The following is a 21912-nucleotide window of genomic DNA, read 5'->3' on the forward strand; positions in this document are numbered from 1 at the left end:
CCAGTCTCCTCAGGTGGCTGCTCAAGCCCCACCTCCTGTCCATCCAAACCACATCGCCTCCCTAGAGGCTCAGTGCAGAGGCATCACATTTCAACGGGGTGTGCGCTCTGTGCTTCAGATGCTGCCCGTCGATAGGTGCTCCTGGCTGGGGGGAAGAGGCCTGAGTGTTCCTCCCCAGAACCACGGGAATTGGGTTCCACTGACTCATGCATAAAAGATAAAGCAGTGGAGGGGAAATGTAGCCGAGCACCATGACGGCTACAGAAACTACTCTCTCTCCCGCTGAGTGGAGATCAGGCAGCAGCTGAAGTGAATTCTTGGTATTAAAAGCTCAAGGCTGCTAAGGTAGTACTCTGAACACCTGATGGTCTGGAGGGAGCATCTCACCTGGGAATGGGCAGAGGAACCAGGGTGCTGCTGTTTGATGGATGAGTGGCTGTTACACACTGGCACCAGTTTGGCATCATGGAACTGCCTCGACGTCTGAACTGGATGCGTAACCGAGCTTGGAGGCCTCATGGCTGCCGCAGGCACTTCAATCGTAAGTGCAACGTGTGTTTGGGCCAATCAGGGAATCAGTTTTAGTCTTGATTTCCATTGTTTATGTTGTCTTTGTATCCATGTCTTTTGTTCCTTTGTTTCTTCTTCTTCTTCTTCTTTTTTACAAACATCTGCTTTCTGGACCTGCTTTGTAATTGTCTAAGTGCTGCTGTGAACCCGAGAAGCTCCCAGTGATGTCATCATGAGTTGTCAAGTGTAAGTTGTTGTGACTGTCACAGAGCTGCTGCTGTTCAGAGCATCATGAGGTGGACTGCAGACACATGTGTCTTGTGCGCCTAGTCATGCTTGATGATTTTAAACATGTCTACATGCTGCAAAGTTTTGTGTTTTTAAATTAGTCATGTGACTCAGTGAGCGGTTCTCAAACCTCTTCTGGCGTGCCCCGCGCTCATTTTCTAATCTGTCATTGAGGTGGGAAAAAAAGGTTAAGAGAAGTTTTAGTCAACTAAAAGTCAGCACCACAGCATCAGCAAATGATGTATATTTTAAATTTTCACACCATGGTTGCAGCAGCTCTCTGCCGCAACAACAACAAGCAGACTGCAGGTGTCAAATAAGATTAATGTTAAGCATCATGTGCTGAAAATGCACCAGGGTGAGAGAACATGCACTGAAGTGTATGAAGATTCATTCATATTAAAAGCATCTTCACTTGGCTGCAGGCTGAGATCGCTCCTGGTTTGTGTTGGTCTTATCTTAAAGGGCCAAACAACATCATTACACTTGTTATTCTTTGCTGATAGTTGATGCATTTGATGACAGATGGCTACGATTCACTTTCCCTCTAAAAATCTCATCAGAAGGAAAGCTTGTCTGACACAGTGAGCGACGGCTGTCTGCCAACGCTCTAGTCTGTTTGATCAGGCCTGATGGTGAATGTTTAATTGAAACAACATCTGTGTCGATTGTGTAAGATCAGATTGTAGGAATGAAAAGGATGCAATGCGACACCCTTGTGGCCAGGCTGAGCAGATTTGATGGCGTTTTATTCGGTTTGCATGTTGTTTGCAAAGCTGAACGTCTGCAGACTTTTCTGTGCCTTTGTAGAAAAAGTTGCTTGTTGTGCAATGGGTGTGTATAGTGTGACATGCATACATACCACTGAAATGGAGTGCATGCCCAGAGATGGCGATTGCACCTAAACTGGCTAATCATGCTCACTTCCAGCTACATTAATTTGATTCTTGGACTGTACTAAATAAGTAATTTATTTGAATTTCATGAGCGGGATCACTCTTTATACCCTCCTCTTCCAATTCTCTTGACTATATATGACCCCACATACTGTCTTTTTGTGCCCTCACTGTCCTTGCCTGTTTCAATGAATTCATCTCTCATTAGTACATGGGGATCTGTTCAGCCTGGAAGCCACCACCAGCACCCTCTGAGGCCCAAACCACAGCCTCAATTGATGCTTACTGCCATTATCTACTAGAAATGAACTCAAACCTCAATGAGGATGTGGTCCTAGCTAGTCAATAAGTATTTATGCAGCCCATCAGTTCCTTCTTTGTGGTGGGGCCAAACCCTGCAGGCAGTTTGAACAGCAGGTGGGTGGGGCCTCTGTGTGCATATTATGCATATCACGTGCTGACATCACATGGCGTATTGGAGTATTAAGAGCAGTCTGAAGCCTTAGCTTGAATCAGTGGTTGTGATGGAAAAGACTTTGAGATGATCATTGAGAGTTCATGTTGTATGGCATTTGTACATTTGTGTTTCATAAAGCCACCAAAACCAATCATATTTTCACAGTTGACTTCTTATAACAGGTTTTATCAGTCTTCTTAGGATTCGTTTTATCAGGAAAATATTCTATAGCTCCATCTTAACAAGGAGTGCTCAGGCAGGCAGCGGTCTGGGTGAGGTGGGGGAAGCAAAGGGAGACCAAAGAGACAGCAAACAGCATAAGAACAAACACTTGATGGAACCAGCGACCCTAGATCAGCAACATTCAGCTCTGCGTGTCAGAGGGGAAATTGAAAAGTTAAAAAATGAAAAGCACTGAACTGCTGCAGTGGATTATTATTATTAAAGATTTGCTCAAAATAAGCTGCCGAACTCGACTCTGCCCTTTCAGCCTTTTCCTGAAATGAAAAACCAAAGTCAGACTTATAAATATGAACAAAATCAACAAAGGTTTCCATCAAGGTCTCACCGTGGAGCTTGGAGTTGAGGAAGCATCGCCACATTTGTGGAGTTTGAAACTAAAGCAAACACGTGATTACATTTAGGTGTTACTGTTTGAGATAAACATTTATAGAAGTCAAAGTCAGCCTTAAAAATGATCATTACTACATTCAGGTTAGACAGAGCACCGATTCCTGCAGGTATTCACTCCCGTTTAACTTACTGAGAACACATTAGTCGAGTTAAATGACATTCGGTATTTTCAGATGTCAAACAGGTAACGTCTCGCCTTTCTAACTGCTGAAGGAGCTGAAACTGAAATGTATCTCAAGTATTGAGCTGTAATTATGGGTCAGAATTTGCTTTGAAACCACACACTAAAAATCTTCTTTTCAAGTGGGACTTAAATTAGTTTTATCTTTTTTTCCTCCCGCATTTAAGGAAGCACTTGATCAGAACAACGACAGTCAGATCACTTTCTAAATATACTGCCTCTGTTTCTTGGAATAATCTACAGATGGAGCTGAAATTCTCAGACACTTTGAGTTTAAGTTAGTTGTAAAGAACAGCGATTGCTCTTAAAGTGGCACCAAACATGGCTTGAAACTGTTTTGTCTCTGATATTTTATTGCTTATAACCCATTGATAGTCGTGTTTGAGATTGTCTCCTGCTCCCAGGATTCAGCGACTCATGAAAGAGATTTTTAATCTGAATTAAACTTTTAGTTATAAGGCGGGGTGGTTTGTGATTATGTATACTGTTAAGATACTTGGAGCTTGCATTCCTTATATTTTGCTCTTAATTAGCTTTGCAGTTGTAACATATACTTTAAAAACAACCTGCATTGCATGAAGCGACCTAATGCAAAGAAACCTCAGCAAAATAATGTATTGAAAACTCATTCATGTCTTTTTTGTTTTTTAAATTTCTCTTTTAATGTGACTGCCTGCCAGCATCCCCTTTAAACCTGCACTTTAAAGATTATTTCTTACGAGAAGGTTGAGTGGATTTTGCACTGATTAGCTCAGAATTTGTTAACGAGAAGATCTAGAGCAGCGGCCTCGAATGCATGATGGCATTTTTACGCCTATGAGCCTTGAAATAGCTCCGTAAAGCAGAACAGAATTACTTCAAAGTATTGATAAAAATATACGACTTTCATCGGCCTTTTGACTGTGGCTCAGAAATTAAAATAGCAACAGAGGGAAAAGGGAAGTTTAAAAAAAAAAAAGCTACAGCTAACAGGTCATAATGTTCGTACTGATAGTCGAAACGCAAATGTCGACTTCAACAGGCAGCTGGAAGAAATAATGTTCTCCCTGGTGGTTAAGAACTGCTGTCTCACAACAAGAGGTTATTGTTCATGAAGCCTTTTTGTTATGTTCGTGCAGCTGAACCACAGTTATAATGAATATGCAGATCATGATAATGCAGCTTTTCACTCTGTCACATTAGAAGTTGTTGTTTTTTTAGTCTCCCACACCTCGGAATTGATGGTAGTTGATTGCATGTAATTGTAGATGGCGATTGTTTACACATTTCTTTTACACAAAATGTTCTGGTACCACTTCCTTTGTTTTTGAGGGGTAGTTGTTCACTGGAGACGGAGTAGTGGGTACTAATGTCGCTGTTCACTGGTGGCTTTAAGTACTTATGAACACTTGTGGGATGACAGTGAATCAGACCTAGTCAGGAGTAAGAAATCTATGGACTGGTGATTTATACATGCACAGGTTACTTCTTCAATTTCAATTCAATTCAGTTCAATTCAATTTTATTTATATAGCGCCAAATCACAACAAAAGTCGCCTCAAGGCGCTTCATATAAATCTATCTTTAAAGCTCGATTCCATATAATGCACAATAATCCCATCTGGACTTCTCCGTCTTTCTAACACAAAAAGATAACTTATCACTTGTCAGTGTGATTAAATAAATAAACCTCTTGCTCATAAAGGAAGCAGAACATTGGGGGTGGCTGTAGCTCAGGAGGTAGAGCAGGTCATTTACTGATTGGAAGGTTGGTGGTTTGATCCCTGCCTGCTTCTGTCTGTCAAAGTGTCCTTGGGCAAGACACCGAACCGATACAGCCATCAGTGTCAGACAGAGCGCAGTCAGAAACCCTTGTGTAAACGCTGTATGAAGCGCCTTTTGTCCTCAGATATAGTAGAAAAGTGTTATACAAGAACCAGTTTATTTTTTTGTTTTGTTTTTTTCCCTTTCACTGAACTGTTTCTAGTACTGAGCAGTAGGGGGCCTCCACAGTTAGAAAATACGCATGCTTCCCTTTAGCTCACCACAAACATACAGTAGGCCCATGCTGTATGTTCCTATCTTGAGCTTAGAAGGAAGTGAAGCAACAAAAAGGCTGCACCTCTTCTCCATTCAGCAGTGTGTTTCTATTGTCAAGGTTAAAATGCATTGTTCCCCTTTTCTGCCACTGCGCTGAGGTCAACAACGCATCAGCTGTTTGATTTTATGAGTATTGCAGAAGCTGGAAAAATTACTTTCCTCTGATGATGACACACACGCACATGCACACACACTGTGGCCAGTTTATCTGTCAGGCTGTAATTTGTTTTCCTCTAAATGGGCCTGAAGTCATGATGAAGATGATTAAAATAAACCACTTAAGCAGATTGTGTTATTCTGTGACCTGACTCATTCGTGCACTTTCCTCCTTCATTCTGTTGTTGCCACCTCCCCATTTTGCCCCTCTCTGCCCCTCACCTGTGCCCTGCTTGCATTTACTTTATTGCTTCCTTTCCTCCCATCCTCCCTCCTTTCACCGTCCTCATGCCCTGCGACCTCCTTCCCTCTCTTCCAGTTTTCCCCCTTCCTCCCTCCAGATATTCAACCCCCACTCCTCACCACTCCCCGCTCTCTTCTCTCCAATCAGATACATAATGGTGCTCACTCTCTAAAAATCTTCCCACTCCATAGCAACGCGCCTCCTCACCACTGTAACTCTGCTGCTACTGATGCGGGAAGGCGGTGTGATGCAAACTACATCAGAGGGGATTACATATTGCCTCGGCTCATTTTTCCAGCTGTAGCTAGACGTGATTCTCTCTCTTTCACTGCTTGCTCATATTTTATCCCAGTTTTCCTCTTTTTCTCCTCCTGTCACGCTTGTTTTTTCCCCTCTTTCTTCTTTCTTTCCCTCTCATCCATACATTTCTCTGCACTCTGCGCTATCTTTGCAGGAAAATAATTATTTCTACAGGTTACCAGGGAGCGTGTAAATGGAGTCATGTTGGCCCTCTCTCTGTAATTTCACACAATAAAGTCAACAAGCTGGGCTGCTGCGTGGGCTGCTCGTGAACACAGAGAGAAAGAGTTTTAGAAAGAAAGAGAGAGTGAGGGACAGAGAACAAAGTAAAATGTGTTTCCTAAAGAAGAAAATGTACAGGCAACACAGGCGCTCACATGAAGATTGTGTCCTATGCAATATAGTTCAGTATTTTGAGTTCTTGATAATGACGCCTGTAAGCTTAGACATGCAATGAGGCTACTGTTAACATGCAAGTTTTTGTCATCTATAAATCTTTAAAAAAAAAAACAGTAAAATGCATAAACTGTACTTAAAGGATGGACATAGATTCCGGGTAGAAAAAGTGAGACTTGTATTCTTTCTATTAGCCAGCAGGGGGCACCTTAACTGACTGTCTACAGGAAAACAACCCTGAGCTTGTTTGCTGTGTTATCTCACAAAATTGTTGCTTATGAGTTCATAGGCTGAACTGCTACTTTCAGGCAGTACTGGACACCAGTTTTTGTTTGGCTAATGGTGATTGCTAGGCAAAATGATGACATCATAACCTCCATGGGCCTAAGATGTACCTTTGTGCCAAACTTGTTCCTTCTATTCATGATTGTCTGGGAAGAGTTTGCAGACAAAGAAACAAACACACAGATAGAGATTAGAGACACATTGTAGTAAGAATAATTCATCCACCTGGAGGCTGGAGATGAGAGCAAGCCCACATTGACTGAAAGGTGTCCTGACAAAGGCTGCTGGAGCTCATCTATGCTTGCTAGGCCTTATCTCTAACTACGTAGTGTCACTGAGCTGACATCTGTTCACTGTTTGTGCTGTTGGATATTCTCTGACTATTATCGTGGCTTGTTGTTTGATTCAGACCATCCAAGAAGGTTGTGCTTCAGTTCTACTGAGTGAAATTCTAGTATTTCTTTAATCAGTTACTTAGTAACTGATTAAAGAAATTACTTAGTAACTGATTAAACCACTGATTAAACCACTGAATTGTCAAAATGCTGCATTGAATGTATGACAGTCATGGCGACAATGTATCATCAAGAAGAATAAGCCCCCAGTTGCAAAGGCCTAGAGACCAGTTTCATCGATTTTATCCAGCAACAGCCAAAAAACCTCCTTGACTGCCAACCAGTCAGGGAATACATGAATATATATTTTATATCAGGTACAAAATAGGCAAACAACTATTGCAAACAACATGCGCGACATGAAGTCACACGAGACACGAGAAGCCTTGATTCTGGATCAACTCATCCCCAAGTGGCCATTCAAAGAACTGCAGATGGCTTTAACTTTGCGTCCTCCAGAAGTTGCCCCTTGGTATAAATACACCAACCTGTAAAAGTATTGAGTACAGCCACAGCTCAGGGTGAAGCTCAGCAAACACTCACTGCTGAGTGAGTAATATCAGCCAGTTCTCCAGGGCGTTGCACTCTGACCTCACTCTATAATGGAAAGAGCAAATCGATCAAATATCCTGTTGTTGCTGCTGCTGCTGTTATTATTTATTGTTCTTGTTGTCATTCAGAAGAAGTGAGAGAAAAGTTCACACTGACCTCGCCCTCTGCTTGTTGGACTCTTTTTGTTTCTGATGACTCACAAGGCATCATGTTTGGAAAAAATAGACAATGAAGCGACTTTATGGTTCAAAAATGTAATATCATGAATGTTCCGTTACAATAAAGAGATGTTGTCGTATCTTTCCACACATGCTTCGATTTTGATATTCAGGTGCGGCAAATAACCTTGTAGGAGTCACTTGCTGCATTAAAGAACTTCTTCTTTTCAGAGTTGATCAATGAGTAAACACACCACACACAGCAAACCGCCTCCTACCATATTATTATTTCTGCCTTTTCACTGAGACATGAATGAGAGGTTCTCACAGAAAAGCATCGGTCTGAGTAGTCAAACTTTGAGCCAGCTGAAGCATCTCAAGGCCAAAAACAGGAAGAGCTGGCATCCTCGTGAGCTCACGGTTCCCACGTCACCGGGCTTGGACGGCGCTGACAGTTTCTTCTTTGTGCTTCTCGGTGGAACTGCCGGGTTTCATGGTGGTCAGGATGTGGTGCTATTGAGTGTCCATTCCCCTCAGAAGGATGCCAGACTAACATCATTGTGTGTGTGTTCTTGCTTGCAAGAGACCGAGATGCCAGCGTTACTTAAACGCATGCTGGCTTCAATAATGAGAAGCAACATTCAAATGCTGATGAACCGGAAAGGAGGCATCGGTGTGACTCTGTATTGCTGTGAGAGAGTCTCCTTCTTTCTTTTCCTTAAAAAAAAAACAAATACAAAAAATGTGAAAAACCTAAAGTTATTGCAAATTAAAACTCATATGTGCAAACTGATATTTAATTTCCTTTTCTTTTTTTTATATGTCAGAAGGTCAAACAACCACTTCAGTTTGAAATAGTTCAGGCTTTGCAGGGTTAAATGTACTTACTGTGAATAACAAGGCTGGGTTATACTTTTGGAGTCCCAGCCTAGCTGTGATCTCAGTGCTTCAGTGCCAAGAACACAGTTTGTTCAGATTAGTTTTGTTTACTTATATTTTGATCAAGCTGTGCTCAGATTAGCTTTGGGAGTGTTGTTGCCGCATTCAGCGTTTTTTGTAGCCAGTGTGTGAAGAATTGTGTATTAATAATGATACCATATATATTTACAACCCTAACCTATGGACTAGCCCATGTGTGATGACTTTAGATCAGCTGGAATCTGAATAATGTGACTTTTAAGCTAACTCCTAAATTCAAGCGCCTCTCTTCCGCTCCTTTACAGTGCCTACGGTGAACACCTGAAGATTACAATCACATGATACCATTGTATATCTGCTATATATAGGGCTTTGATCAGAGTACATCAGTCATAACATTACAACCACCCTCATAATCCTGTGTAAGTCTCATTTACTTCTAAGGCTGCTCTCATGTACTGATGCATCAGCGTCACAAGACCTTTGAAGCTGATCCATGGCATCAGACAGCAAGATGTTAACATGAGATCCTGAGCTTTCTTGGGTGATGTCATATGCACATTGCCTGCCATTCTGCAATATTGGATGTGATGCAATCATTTGTCTCAAGGGATAAATGTGTATTTGGTGGACATGTTAGCATGATGGCAATACCTCAATAAGGGTGCTTTTAGTTTAGAAATGGAGTCCACTAAACACTAATGTCAACAAACACACCAACACATAAAATAGAAGCTGATCTGGATGCACAAGGTATTAATACATGTGTATTCTTACTGGACTTCCAGCTGCTATCTCCAGGAGCTAGCCACTCATCAGCTTTATTAGATAAGCCAATCTTACCCAGTAAAAAGTCAGGTTTATCCACTGAAGTCCATCTGGCCTAACTGCAGTCAGACTGCTGGGCGCGGCATCCCCGAGTGCTTGCTCATAGGGGGTCATATTGCTGGGTTTTTCTCTGTACGTATTATTGTAGGGTCTAACTTACAATGTAAAGCACCTTGAGGCGACTGCTGTTGTGATTTGGCGCTGTATAAATAAAGTTGGTATACTGGGGCTGATGTGTTTGAAAATGGCTTTCCAGTGCAGTGCAGGCAAGTTACAGCTTCCTCGTTCTTTGACTGCAGTACTATTTTCCAAATTTATGGGGAAAAAATGGTTTTGTAGAATTTTTTCTTAAAAGTGTTCAGTGGCAGGTATCATTCTGGTGTCTGGATCAATGTCAAATGACAACCAGCATTATTAACAAATCATTCTACCTTCACTGTGTAATTCGTTTCCTTGGCTAAGTTTGATCCATTAATAACACATGAGAAGAATTGCAGGAAATATGTGAAATGTCTTTATATTTAACAGGTAAAAAAACAGTGCCAGGATCATATTGTTTTGTAAGTAGGCCATGCGCGGTTGCTGTTATTAGTCCACGATCATACTTCAGGGAGAAGGACAGATGTGAAGTCAAGGCAGATGTCATCATTCTGGAGTGACCTGATGCAAAGCTAGACTCTGGGAAAGCATGCTTTCATACACATATGCTCACACACACATGCAGAGATTTTTAGTCTGTTTTTAAAAGGCTTTCACGCGTGATGATGTGCTGTCATCACAGTTTCCAGCTCTGCCCCCGTTCCCCTGACCATCAGGGCAGAAAGGCTACAAGTGTAAAACTGTGACCGCTTCTGTCATCCTCTGATTTGGTATACACCCTGAGCCCACTTCCTAATTGTGACACTTTTTATTAGTGCTGTGGTTTGTGTTCATTCTGTACTCTGAGAAATGCAGCTGCAACAGGGAGCTAATGTTATTTTACACACTATTGCCCAACCTTCCTTCCACGTCCCCACCCTAGTTCTCAGAAATTGTGTTACCATATTTTCAACTTGTTTAATCTATAAATCTGTTTCGGGGGTTTTCACCACTGACTTTTAAAATGTTTTATATTTACTGCATTTGTACCTTTTAACCACAGGACTAACACAACCAAAGGCCTCAAAAAGTGGATCTTATTACCGTGGGTAGCACGACCCATTTCGTTTGTCAGTGTCTTCTGTTTTCTCCACTTTTCGATTTTGAAAGTTGACTTCTCCTTTTTGTAGTCAGCAGGTGATGGCTGAAATGTAAACTAGAGGACACAGTGATGTACTGGGAGGCGTGGGAGAGGAAATTGTGGTTTTCAGAACTGTTGCCACCCTGTTACCCCGCCCTGTGGTAACTTTTTTCATTTAGCTTCTGAATCTCCCCAACAGGAAAATGTTTAATGATCTGTTTGAAGCTCGGGCATATCGAGTGTCAGAAATGTGCTAACACACTGAGTGGACTGATGACTGTAACACGTAAAATAAAAAGGCGGGGCTATGTATACATGTGCTGGCTACATGATATCATGCTGCACTGTTTCACTGATCACTTTAAAAGGGATTGGGTTAGACTCCCTTTTACCACTGAATTGATCTGTCTGACTGTAATACAGTCACAGAGGTGTTGCCTGACGGTCTGTTGGACAATCCCAGAAGATTTGTGACATACTGGCAGGCTACACCAAATGGTCACTTTATTAGGTACACCTTGTTAGTAGTATGTTGGCCACCTTTTCCCCCCAGAATTACCTTAATTCTTCATGGCACAGATTCAACATGAGGTTGGAAACATTCCTCAGAGATTTTGGTCCTTGTTAACATGATGACATCACGCAGTTGCTGCAGATTTCTTGGCTGCACATCCATGATGCGAATCTCCTGTTCCACCTCATCCCAATTGTGCTGTGTTGGATTGAGATCTGGAGACTGTGGAAGCCATTTCAGCACAGTGAACTCATTGTGATGTTCAGGAAACCAGTTTGAGATGATCTGAGCTTGTGACAGACATTGTCCAGCTAGAAGATGGGAACATTGTGGTAATAAAGGGATGGACCTGGTCAGCAACAATACTAGGATACACTATAGTGTTTAAGCAGTGGTCAGTTGGTGCTGAGGGGCCCAAAATGTGCCAAGAAAATATCCCCCACTCCATTACACCACCAGCAGCCTGAGCTGTTGAAGCAAGGCAGGATGGATCCGTGCTTTCATGTTGTTTACACCCAAATTTTGACCCTATGTCACAGGAAAAACTGAGACTCATCAGACAAGGTCTTCTGTTATCCAATTTTGATGAGTCTGTGTGAGCATTTGCACCTAGAGAACTGCCGCTTCCTGAATATGTTCTCTTTTTCAGACCACTCTCTGTACACCCTAGAAAACCCCACATAGATCAGCAGCATGAACGTGCACCGAGGACATCCGCGTAAATTAAGCACTCAGGGTCACAGACCAAATGCACAGACAGGGTCGAGGTCTGCTGATTCTTTTGCCTGAGCGCTTCAGCCGCCTGTTATCTCTTCCCTCCAGGTGTACCCGGGAGCAGCAGGCCACAGCATGAGTACCGCCATCTCTGCGGTGCCAGCCGGCACAGCCGGCGTGCAGCGGCTGTATTGCGGCCATTGTCTGATGCCCTCTTTGCACTCTGACAGGCACAGAAAGGCAAAGAGTGAATGAGAAAGAGAAGAGGATCCAATTGTGAAGCGGAAAGAATGACAAAATACAATAGCGGCAGGGAGAGACAGGGAGAGAGAGCACAAAAATAGAAAGTGGTGACAGCACAAAAGGAGTAGCAGGCTTCACACTGTTAAGAAGGCATCGCTTTGGATTATCCTCTGGCACAATGCATCGCAGAGTCAAGACATACAACTACATTACGATGAAAAGATATCGATATGCTTACAGTAGGTATCTACTAGTTGTTCTCTTGCAAAGTTACTTCTGTGTGTTTTCATTACCAGCCTCGGATGTTTTCTGCCATCTCACCGAGCTTTCCTGCACACTAAACCACGCAGCGCACTGACGCAATCACAGGCTGCAGGTTTGTCCCAGTGGAAGTCGGTTTATGTGGTTTCTCTTGAATAATGTGAGAGCGGATGATACTTGCAGGATTTCAAAACTCATTTGTTGTTTTAGAAGTTCATTCACTCACATGTTCTCCTGTTTGCAGGCTGATTCATGAAGGATGTAACTCAGCAGTCTGCACTGTTTACATTGTGTTTTATGCACGAGTCATTATATCCACTCTTAGATCCAAAATACGAGTTCTCCTTCTTGGATCTCTCAGATGATTACAACACTATGCCACTACCCTATGCTATAACATATAGATTTTCTCTATAGTTTGCATTCTTGTGGGTTTTAAAGATGTTTCAGGAAGCTGGAGCAGATGTTTTGGCCTGTGTACGTCTGCATGCATGAATATGTGCAGGCTTGGCGGCGGTTTGGTACATCATGGCCGTCTTCCCTTAGCCACATGAAGCCATAATGTGTAGGACACACACTAACTCACACACGTGCACCTCCAATGAGTCAGAAAGTGCCATGGCAAATTGGATTTGCCACGCAGTGCCCTCGTTATTGTTACCCGGGTAACCAGCCACCCATTCACAGTCATCCCATTTTTTCATCTTTCTTATAGAGAGAGAGAAAAGGCCGAGGCCTGGCTAAAGAGAAAAGGAGAAGGAATGAGAGAGGTCTCCTTCCCCCCCCCTTGTGTCTTCTTTTTCTCCTCCGCTCCTCATCCTGTCTGGCTCATGCTCACATTAGTCTGTGGGAATGATCAAACGTTAGTTGGCCTGAGGACACTTTTCCACCGTCCTCCAAAAATGATGTGATATTTTTTGCCTTCACCTCATTCCCACCACCTCAGATGAATACCCATCTGTCAGGGTGCAGCAGAGGAAGTCAGGCTGACATCAAGAACTTTTTGGAGGAAAGTTTTCCCATAAGTCTCCTCGTTAAAATGATCAGTCCTGGAGCAGCACAAACTTTACTGCAAAATGCACTTTGTGTATGGCAGTTTGTGTAGTGTCAGCTTATTGTGGGTTGGGCGTATCTTCCTCTTTATTCACATTCTTAGTATTACTGCTTGTTTGTTTATTGCTTTAAGTCGTTATTGCATTATTGAAGAGCTTCTCAGTTAGTGTTATATCAGCAGTTGTTATGCACTGACACCAGATCACAGTTTGGAAATCTTTCACGAGAAAAGCCTGCAAGATGTTTTATTAGCAGCATGTTTGTTCCCTTTAAAATATAGTCTAAAAGAAGAGCTTTCTATAATTTATTTATCCCAATTAGAGCTGCTTAACATTTCTTTTAGAAAGTAATTTTTACACTAATAATAGCAATAATTTGCTAAATTACAGCAATTACAGCACAACTCACGGCCACATCAAGTGTGTTGGGAAAAAATCGTCAGAAGGGAACTTGTTGTGTAACAAGCATTGCTATTTTGCAAAATATCTGTCCTCAAAAATGCACAACGGAATAGATTGAGTCGACATCAAGTAACGATGAGCTGGTCCTGATGTCCCTGAAACAGGAAAAAGAAGAAACTGAGATTCTGGGTTCATCTAATTCTCACTAGCAGAAAGCAGCAGGGAGAATTTCATGGTTTGATCCAGGAGATGAAGCTGGATCACGACTGCTATCGTACATATTTCAGGACGTCAGTGAGGCAGTTTGAGCTCTCGTTGGCAGAGTTGGGACCACATCTGAGGAGGAGGAAAATAAATCATTTCAGGGAGGCGATTGACCTGAGTCAGCATCTAACTGTGTGTCTGAGGTAAAATAGTATCATTTTACTATTTGTATGTCACTGTATATTCAATACCTGTGCACATTTTGAGCAACAAGCTGTCACATTGCCAAATACAGTGATCTGATTGGTCAGATCTGTTTATGGTCGTACGTGAGAGTGAAAAATATTTTTGACTCATTAAATTTTCACTCAGATTTAACACATCTGGTGTGCAAAGGCCTTTTCTCTAGTGAGAAAAGTAACTCACAGAAGTAACTTTTTATTTAGCTGGCATGTTGGTTACATGTCCAGGCTTTAACTCATTGCATTTCCTTCATTACATAACCAGCAACAGGCTCGTCAGTTTCCCTCAGAGCAACAGCTAGAAGCTAGCCAAAACTGCTTCAGAGACACAGTCATTCTTGTATTTAACTATTACTGGATTCATTCGACTTGTATGCAGCCGTGTGGAATGTGAGTAACAGTAACAGACCAGTAACAGCTTTCTTGAACAGCAAAACAAACACGTTAAGCTTCTCGCTACAGAAAAAGTTGTTTGCGTATGTGGTGTGCAGTGTTGGTCAAGTTACTTGAAAAAAGTAATCAGTAACTAATTACTGATTACTTCCCCAAAAAAGTAAAATGGCCTGCATTTGTATAGTGCTTTACTCAGTCCCTAAGGACCCCAAAGCGCTTTACACTACATTCAGTCATTCACCCATTCACACGCACATTCACACACTGGCAATGGCAAGCTACATTGTAGCCACAGCTGCCCATTACTTTACTGATTACTTATTTTCAAAAGTAATTAATTACTTAGTTACTTAGTTACTTTTTCTAAACACAATTTACAACCTGAATAGGTGATAAATTGATAGATCTTTCAGCCCAATTCTACTTTTTCTGCATAATCCATCATACAAAATGTAATCAAATGGAAAAGTCTCTTTTTAAAACTTGTTTTATTAGTTTTAATCTTTTAACTTTATCCATCAAGCAAAAATTTAATTATATGCAACATTCGCTGACTGGAAGAAATTTGTTTAATATTTAAACCTATTTTCTGCACATTCCAGCACATAAAAAAATTTTTTTGTGTGTGTGTTTACACTCTTTCAAATAGATGCAAGTAAAACACAGCAGAAAATAAATAAAGTCAAAGACTAGCGGTCCTTTTGCTCTATTTTTAGGGTAGGCGGAGGTTTACCTTGGTGCAGGTGTGCTGCGGCGGTCAGTGGAAGAATCCGCGAGTTTCTCTGTGAGTTTCCCATTACATGGTAGCGCACTCGGTGCTTGCTTGGAAGTTTAGGGGTTTTTTTCGCTGTAAAAAGAAGTTTTCTTCCCACGCACAACGGACGCTAATGTTTTTGTCACTTTTTATGGAATCAAACTCAAAGTAAGGTCGGTACTTCCACGCTTTAAACGCTGCACGCTCATACTCTCTCCCACACTCTATATTAGCCATTGTTGATCTGCACACAGCTGTTGTCACAAACATTGCACTCGTTTACTCACTGTCATGAGACATTCTCGCAAAAAAATCATGGTTTTAGTAACGCGGTATCGCAGCGTTCCTACGGGAAAGTAACAGTAATCTTATTACCATTTTTGCAATAGTAATCCCTTACTTTACTCGTTACTTGAAAAAAGTAATCGGATTACCCATCTCTGGTGGTGTATGCATCAATGGTCCTAACCAGGCTGAACAAAATACCAGAATCTCCAGAAGGAAAGTAAAACTGACCTAAATGCTAACTAAAGGTCTGCAATATAAAGGAAAAAATTTCAATAACAACACTGACTATTTTTGTGAGTATATATGTGTAAGGGGTAGGAATTAGTGCAGTGAATGTATAAGTGGACACTTTCTTTTTTTCTTGTTTTTAATTTAAAACATTAATGTTATCATCTTTGCCAGAGAAGCGTTTAAATGACTGAAACTGGTATAAAAAGACAAAAAAATGGGGTGCATCCATTAAATCTGTCAGTGCAAGCCTCTCAGTGGCCTTTTAAACTTGTGGCCACAGAGACCAGTCACAGCTTTTAATGCTAGCTCAGGGACAATAACAATATAGAAACACACACTCAGTGATGTGCTCTGTTGGAGTCTCCCCACCAGTCCATAAACGTTATTGGTGTAGTTTGTCTTTAATGCAAGAGCTCAGTTGTCAAGCGCCACAGAATTAGCATGGATGCTAAAGAGCTGCTGCTTTCATGCTAATAACTGATATTTTAAGCCGTGGTAACAGGCAACATACTGATGCATATTTTCAGGGCCAGCAGAGCGGCTGTGTAGGAGGCTGAAGCCGCCTATTCAGCCTCCTGGGATACTCATCATCTGGCTCGATTCAGATGCCAAAGAGCTCCATTGTTTGACCCCATTCAAACGGCACCATTGTACAGAGCCGGTCTGATTGTGCGACAGTTACAACTGTGTATGCGTGTTTTTGTGTTCACTTGTCTGTTTGTGTTTTGTTTTGGTGGTATTGTGTGTGTGTGTTCAGTTGTATCATATGTGTGTAAGAGTAATTTGTGCGTATGCGTGGTGTTGTGTATTTGCATTTCCTGAAGCAGGGGCTTTTTCTCTGGTGGTCAGAACAAATAGCCGGCCATTGAAATGCAGCAGGGCAAACGCTGACCCCATTTTCTGGCGCTGCAGGCCGGCAACAGTTCACGGTTACAGAAAGAGAGAGAAGAGAAGCTCCTATATTTTCCGACATCTGCATGTACCATTTTTGCATTGAATAAAGTGAGCCTCGGTTTAAGGGAAAAACAACAACAACAATGTTTTGCACATAATGATGACACAGTCAACAGCAGAACCAGCTCGTTATAGGAGTGCACAGATGGGAGTGGGATGAGTCTGCATAAGACAGTGGGCTTTGCTTTGCATGTGTCACTGTGTTTTCTGTTTACTTGCCTGCCTGACCAGTGACTCTAGCTCCCTGCGACACAGAGCAGCGAGTCAAAATGTCACTGCTGTTAGCCGTGAAGCAGCAGTCTGGTTGGCGAGCATTAATTATGATCCGTCACTTAGTCCGACACTCGAGTTTAACTTGCAGTGTGGTTCTTGTCGCGTTAATCAAAGAGAAAGATCTTTGCAGGGCTGCGTGATTACAAGACAGCATTCAGAAGAAGCCTTTCAGATTGCTCTCATGCACAGTTTTCATCAACATACAGTTACTTAAAATTCTTACTCTTCATTTTATTTGTTTACCGTTTCTCTGAGCATTGCACACTCTGACCTTGGGTGAATTTACAGGGAAGACTGTGGCACCTGAATGTTGCAGACCTACAAACTATGAAAACATCCACTTTTAAAGAGGTGCTGATATTTACTGGTGCTCAACCTGGATGCTTCCTTACGTCTTAATTCCTATGGAAGCAGCTGACTGCTCTGCATGGAAACGTGGACCCTCAATAAATATAAAGCAATAATTCTGAGTAAAATATATCAAATCAAAGGCTTATTTATTCAAATAATTAATTGTAAAGGAAAACATGTTTGGTATGAACTGAATGTATACTAAGTAAAATTCATTTGACATTTAATTTACATTGTATTTACTTAATACAATTACATGGGAAATTTAATGTAATTGAATTGGTTAAAATCAGAATTTGGGGCCAGATTTCTTTGTTTCTCTTTTTTGAATGACTTCATCTTTGGGTTTTGAGTTGCAGCGGCCAGTTTTAGCCATCTTCACAGATTCTGTGTTGCTTCAGATTGGCAGATGAGATTTGAACACATCTCTAACAAACACGACACACTCTGTTCCTCTTATCGACCTCACACAAACAGGAAATACTCAAAGACGTTCTTAAAACAACTCTTTGGTCTCACATTCTTTGCGCGTCCTTTTGCGATGTGTCCGGATTGTCTGGACTTGCCCCAGTGAAAATGAGTTTATTCCCTCAAGCTTTGGCCTTGAAGGGAGCCAGCGGCTGGGGAGAGGAAGTCTGAAGGAAAAGTGATAATGAACTGACTTTAGGCCTACTTTCTATTTTGGTTTGAAATTGGTTTGTCTAAATGGGGTGAGTCAGAGAAACTGCTTTCTGGCAGATGTAGGCACAGAGTGAGAAAGAGGAAGAAAGTTCTGTCTGCCTGCTATTAAAAAAACAAACCGTTTCCATCTAAGAATAAATTAAAGGTCAAAAAGACACAAAGCGCTGCATGTTAACAGTAATTTAGGAGTGGACATGAAATGCTTGAAAGAGGCTGTTAAAGGGCCTCCTGGGGATGGACCAAAGCTTTTTAAAAAGCTGGAAAACTACTTCAGACTTATAAAGTGCGCTAGAGAGTTTGTCATTATGCAACACAACATGACAGGACTCCAAAAATATATCCAAGCCGTTCTACATGCTTTTGTTTTTCTCTAAAACAGCACAACACATGAGTTCAGTGCCAGTCTGTGCTGTTTAACCCCCTTTATTTCTATTTAGGTCAAGCTGCTAAACATTAGACTACCTGACAAGATTTCTTACAGTTTTAAACAGTTTTTGGGCTTTACTTTGTTAATCTCTTTAAATGATTTGTTTCTTGCATTCTTAATTACTGGATTTAAAGGTATTACATGCTGATACCTGCAGATAAAGACTGAGGATGTCCAGTTGAGGTCAGATGCTCATTTTGGGGTTTGGGGCTTTTAGTGATTTCTTCTGCTTATACCGGAAGTTTGTTGATGGTCACCATAAGCATTTATCTTATATTTCTACTGTATTTCTCATCTGCTGTTTTTACTATTTGTTTTTAATTGTTTTTTGTATTATAATTTATTTTGTTTCTTTAGTTCATATTTAGATTTTTTTTTGTCCTGCAGGGAAACATGTTTCTAACCAATTAAACTTTGAAACTTGAAACTTTTCCACCCAATTATTTTTTTAAAGTCCATTGAAGACGTATGCTGTTTATTCATCTTATCCTGGAAAAACAACAGCTCAAGGAAAACATTAAAAGCCCAAAATTACCACTACATTCATACCTGTGATGAGTGGAGGTGAACGCACAGCTGTATGGTCAATAAGTACCACGGACTTGGAGAGGTGCTAGTATCACTGTAGACTCTAATTCTTGTTCCACCGGAGACATTTACAATGACCATTACATTTGTTTCTGTTCTCTGCGATTTATAGAAAGACCTTAAAACCTTGGCAGTCAGCAAGATTTATCAGATTGTCGTGTATTCAGGTGAAATGAAAAAAATATTCATTTATAAAGGACAAAGAGCTGGAGGCGACATCTCTTTATTCACACGTGCGAACGCCCTGTCTATAAATGCATGATTATATGGAACAGATGACAGAGACCAGGATTAATATCCAGTCCAAAGATAAATTAGTCACTTTTTAGATGCATCACTCAAGTCAAGCATTGCTTCTAAAGAGAAATCTTGTACTAAACAATTGTGTACTGTACTAAAAGTTGACTGAATACTTTAACACTGAGAATGAAAGAATCCGGAGGCTTTACGCTGTTTTAAAGCATATTTGTAAAGGCCAGAAATCTCTGTTTGCGCTTCCTAAACACAGATTTCAAGTGTGTGACTCAGTGTAGTCTTGAGCAAAAGACTGAAATGTAAAAACTACTATTCTGCGAGAGGTTCTCCCACTCTGTCTGAATCTAAATCTGTCTCTTTCAGAGCAGGTGAGTGTGCTTATTTGCTGCATGAGCAGCTCTGTGGAGGCTTTCAGCAACAGCAGATGACAACAGACTTTACCGGCTCTGCCAAGGCCTCCTCACAGCGGGTCACAAAAAAGAAAAAGAAAAAAATAGAGGGAGAGATCAGTGTGGTCCCATGATTCCTAGTGAGCTGTGAAGGAATGACAAGCAGAGCCAGCTTCATGTCACACACACACACACACACACACACACACACACACACACACACACACACACACACACACACACAGGGTGTGTTTTCACACCCTCTTTGCATGTCCTTGCTGGCTTAAAATAAAGAATCTAATTATTCTGGTTAAATCACCAGGCGCTTGAGCTGACTCATTGTGGAGAGCCATAATGTGCATATGGACACACACGCACACACATGAAGAAACACATGTACACACTACTGATCCTCCCCGTGCTGTACGCTCGCACACATGCGCACAGTTACTCATACAAGTGCTCTCCAACCGGCACGCTCTCACTTCAGCCTTGCACAGGATGTTATGAAATCAGCACTGTTGCTGAAACTTGGTGAAGGTCGCTGGGAGTCCTCTCTCTCACCCACACACACACACTTCACCTGGCACTTACGCACTCGTTCTCGTGCGGAGAGCTGAAGCTCAGCTCAGTCCCTGTCCCCTCCTGCTTGTGCGAGGAGCCTGCCGGCGATCGGACTGTCGCCTGTAGCGAAGAGGCCGGGCCGGCGTCGATTCAATTTTTACAGCCCAGTCGCTCTCTCTCTCTGAGGCTGAAGGAAGACAAGAGGGAGAGAAGAAGAGAAAGAAGAGGAGGAATAGTGATGGCCGTGACCGACATTGCAGAGGACGACCTGGATGAGAGGATGCGCGAAGAAGCGGAGGACGTCTTCTACGAGGACGGTAGGATTGCCAAGAGTCAAATGTGAAGTGTTTTAAAGCGGGCGTGGGTTTGACAGGTGGGCTGCAGGGCCGAGACAGCTGCCCCAGCGCTGCGGCAAGGTCAGACTGGTTGGTTTGTGAGTTGTGGTTATGATCAGGGTTAAAGAAAGGGTAAAAATGATGGTTGAAGGGCGCCCCAGAGGGCTCTCCCTAGCTGTGTAGGTGGCGTTGTCAACGGCACGGTTGAGTAGCCTTTCCTAAACACAGAGATGGAAAATGAGTAACCTCGAGATAAATAGATTTGTCTCAGTGAAATGAAAAAATCACGGTCAGTGTAATGAATGCTTCAGCTGTGTCTCGAGTTTCCCTTCATCACAGGCGCTCTGTGCAGTTTTTTTTTAATCGATTTCAAACTTTTACCCTTTTTAGAAAGCCGAGAGGAGCAGTGCCCTCTGCAGCGTGTGGGGGCGTTCTTGTATAACAAGCAGATGTTTTTAACAAGCATTATTCTCCACAAGAAAATCTCTTGTTTGTTTTTGGGTGGGGTGGGGGTGTTTGCTATTTTAAAACAAAGTGTAATCATAACCTGAGGTGAGCTGGATGCTGGAAGAGTGATGAGCAACAGCAGAACTTTACTGATGATCATTCATGAGAAGGTGAGAAACGTGTCAGCTCGGGTAGTAACTGTTGGAAAAGTAATCTCCAGTATCAGGACTGAGACGACACAATACCAGATATTGATGCTTTATAGTTTCATGTGCATCTCATGACACTTTTTGTCTTTAATGTGCCCCCGTCTATTTAAAGGAACAGCTCGGTATTTTGCAAAAAGCTATTTTTCTGTTTTTCGCATGAAGAAAAATGTTAGTTTTTTAAAAACATATGCTTCATTCCCACAAATGCTGTGATGGTTCTGGTGCAGAATCCTGAACTAGTTTTCAGGCCCTGTAGCTCAGGAGATGGAGTGGGTGGTCCACTAAATGGGAGGAAACACCAACCTTCACATCCTGTAGTCTGAACACAGACGTAACCACGGGCAAGATTCTACACTCTGCTCCGATTCATCCATCAAAGCTTGACTGTGTGAGTTTTAGGTTGAAAGCACTTAGGCGGGAAAAAAATGGCTTGTGTGAATGTGACGGATTGAGGCGTGCAGGAAGAAAGTGTTTCGAGTGCTCAAATAGAGTTTGAAAAGCACTATAAGAACAAGTCCATTTATCATTTCCATCACAAAAAGGCTGGGTCCAGAGCAGGAACCAGTGATGTCAGCGGTTATGGGAAGCGGCTACTGCAAAAATTTAAATGATGCAGAACCTGCAGATTTTGTTGGCCATGAATGCA

At 41.9% G+C, this 21912-nt stretch overlaps 1 protein-coding gene across 3 annotated transcripts in view; it reads left to right on the forward strand.

Moving 5' to 3' along the window:
• Window positions 1-12063: 12063 nt before the first annotated feature.
• The window catches only part of ripor2 (RHO family interacting cell polarization regulator 2), a 69101-nt gene continuing 59252 nt past the window's right edge, over window positions 12064-21912 (forward strand). Inside the window, exon 1 of one of the 3 annotated variants that reach the window (XM_085445235.1) lies at window positions 12064-12205. In XM_085445235.1, coding sequence (XP_085301361.1) covers window positions 12145-12205 — 61 coding nt within the window. In that variant the 5' untranslated portion in view covers window positions 12064-12144. Of the gene's footprint in view, window positions 12206-20195; window positions 20593-21912 lie in introns of those variants that run through there. The other 2 variants (XM_085445234.1, XM_085445237.1) reach the window with 2 other exon arrangements.

The sequence above is a fragment of the Copadichromis virginalis genome, linkage group LG22, assembly GCF_057382275.1.
Source record: "Copadichromis virginalis isolate Kocher_CV1m ecotype Utaka linkage group LG22, C_Virginalis_male_GT1.1, whole genome shotgun sequence".
NCBI classification, from domain to species: Eukaryota; Metazoa; Chordata; class Actinopteri; order Cichliformes; family Cichlidae; genus Copadichromis; species Copadichromis virginalis.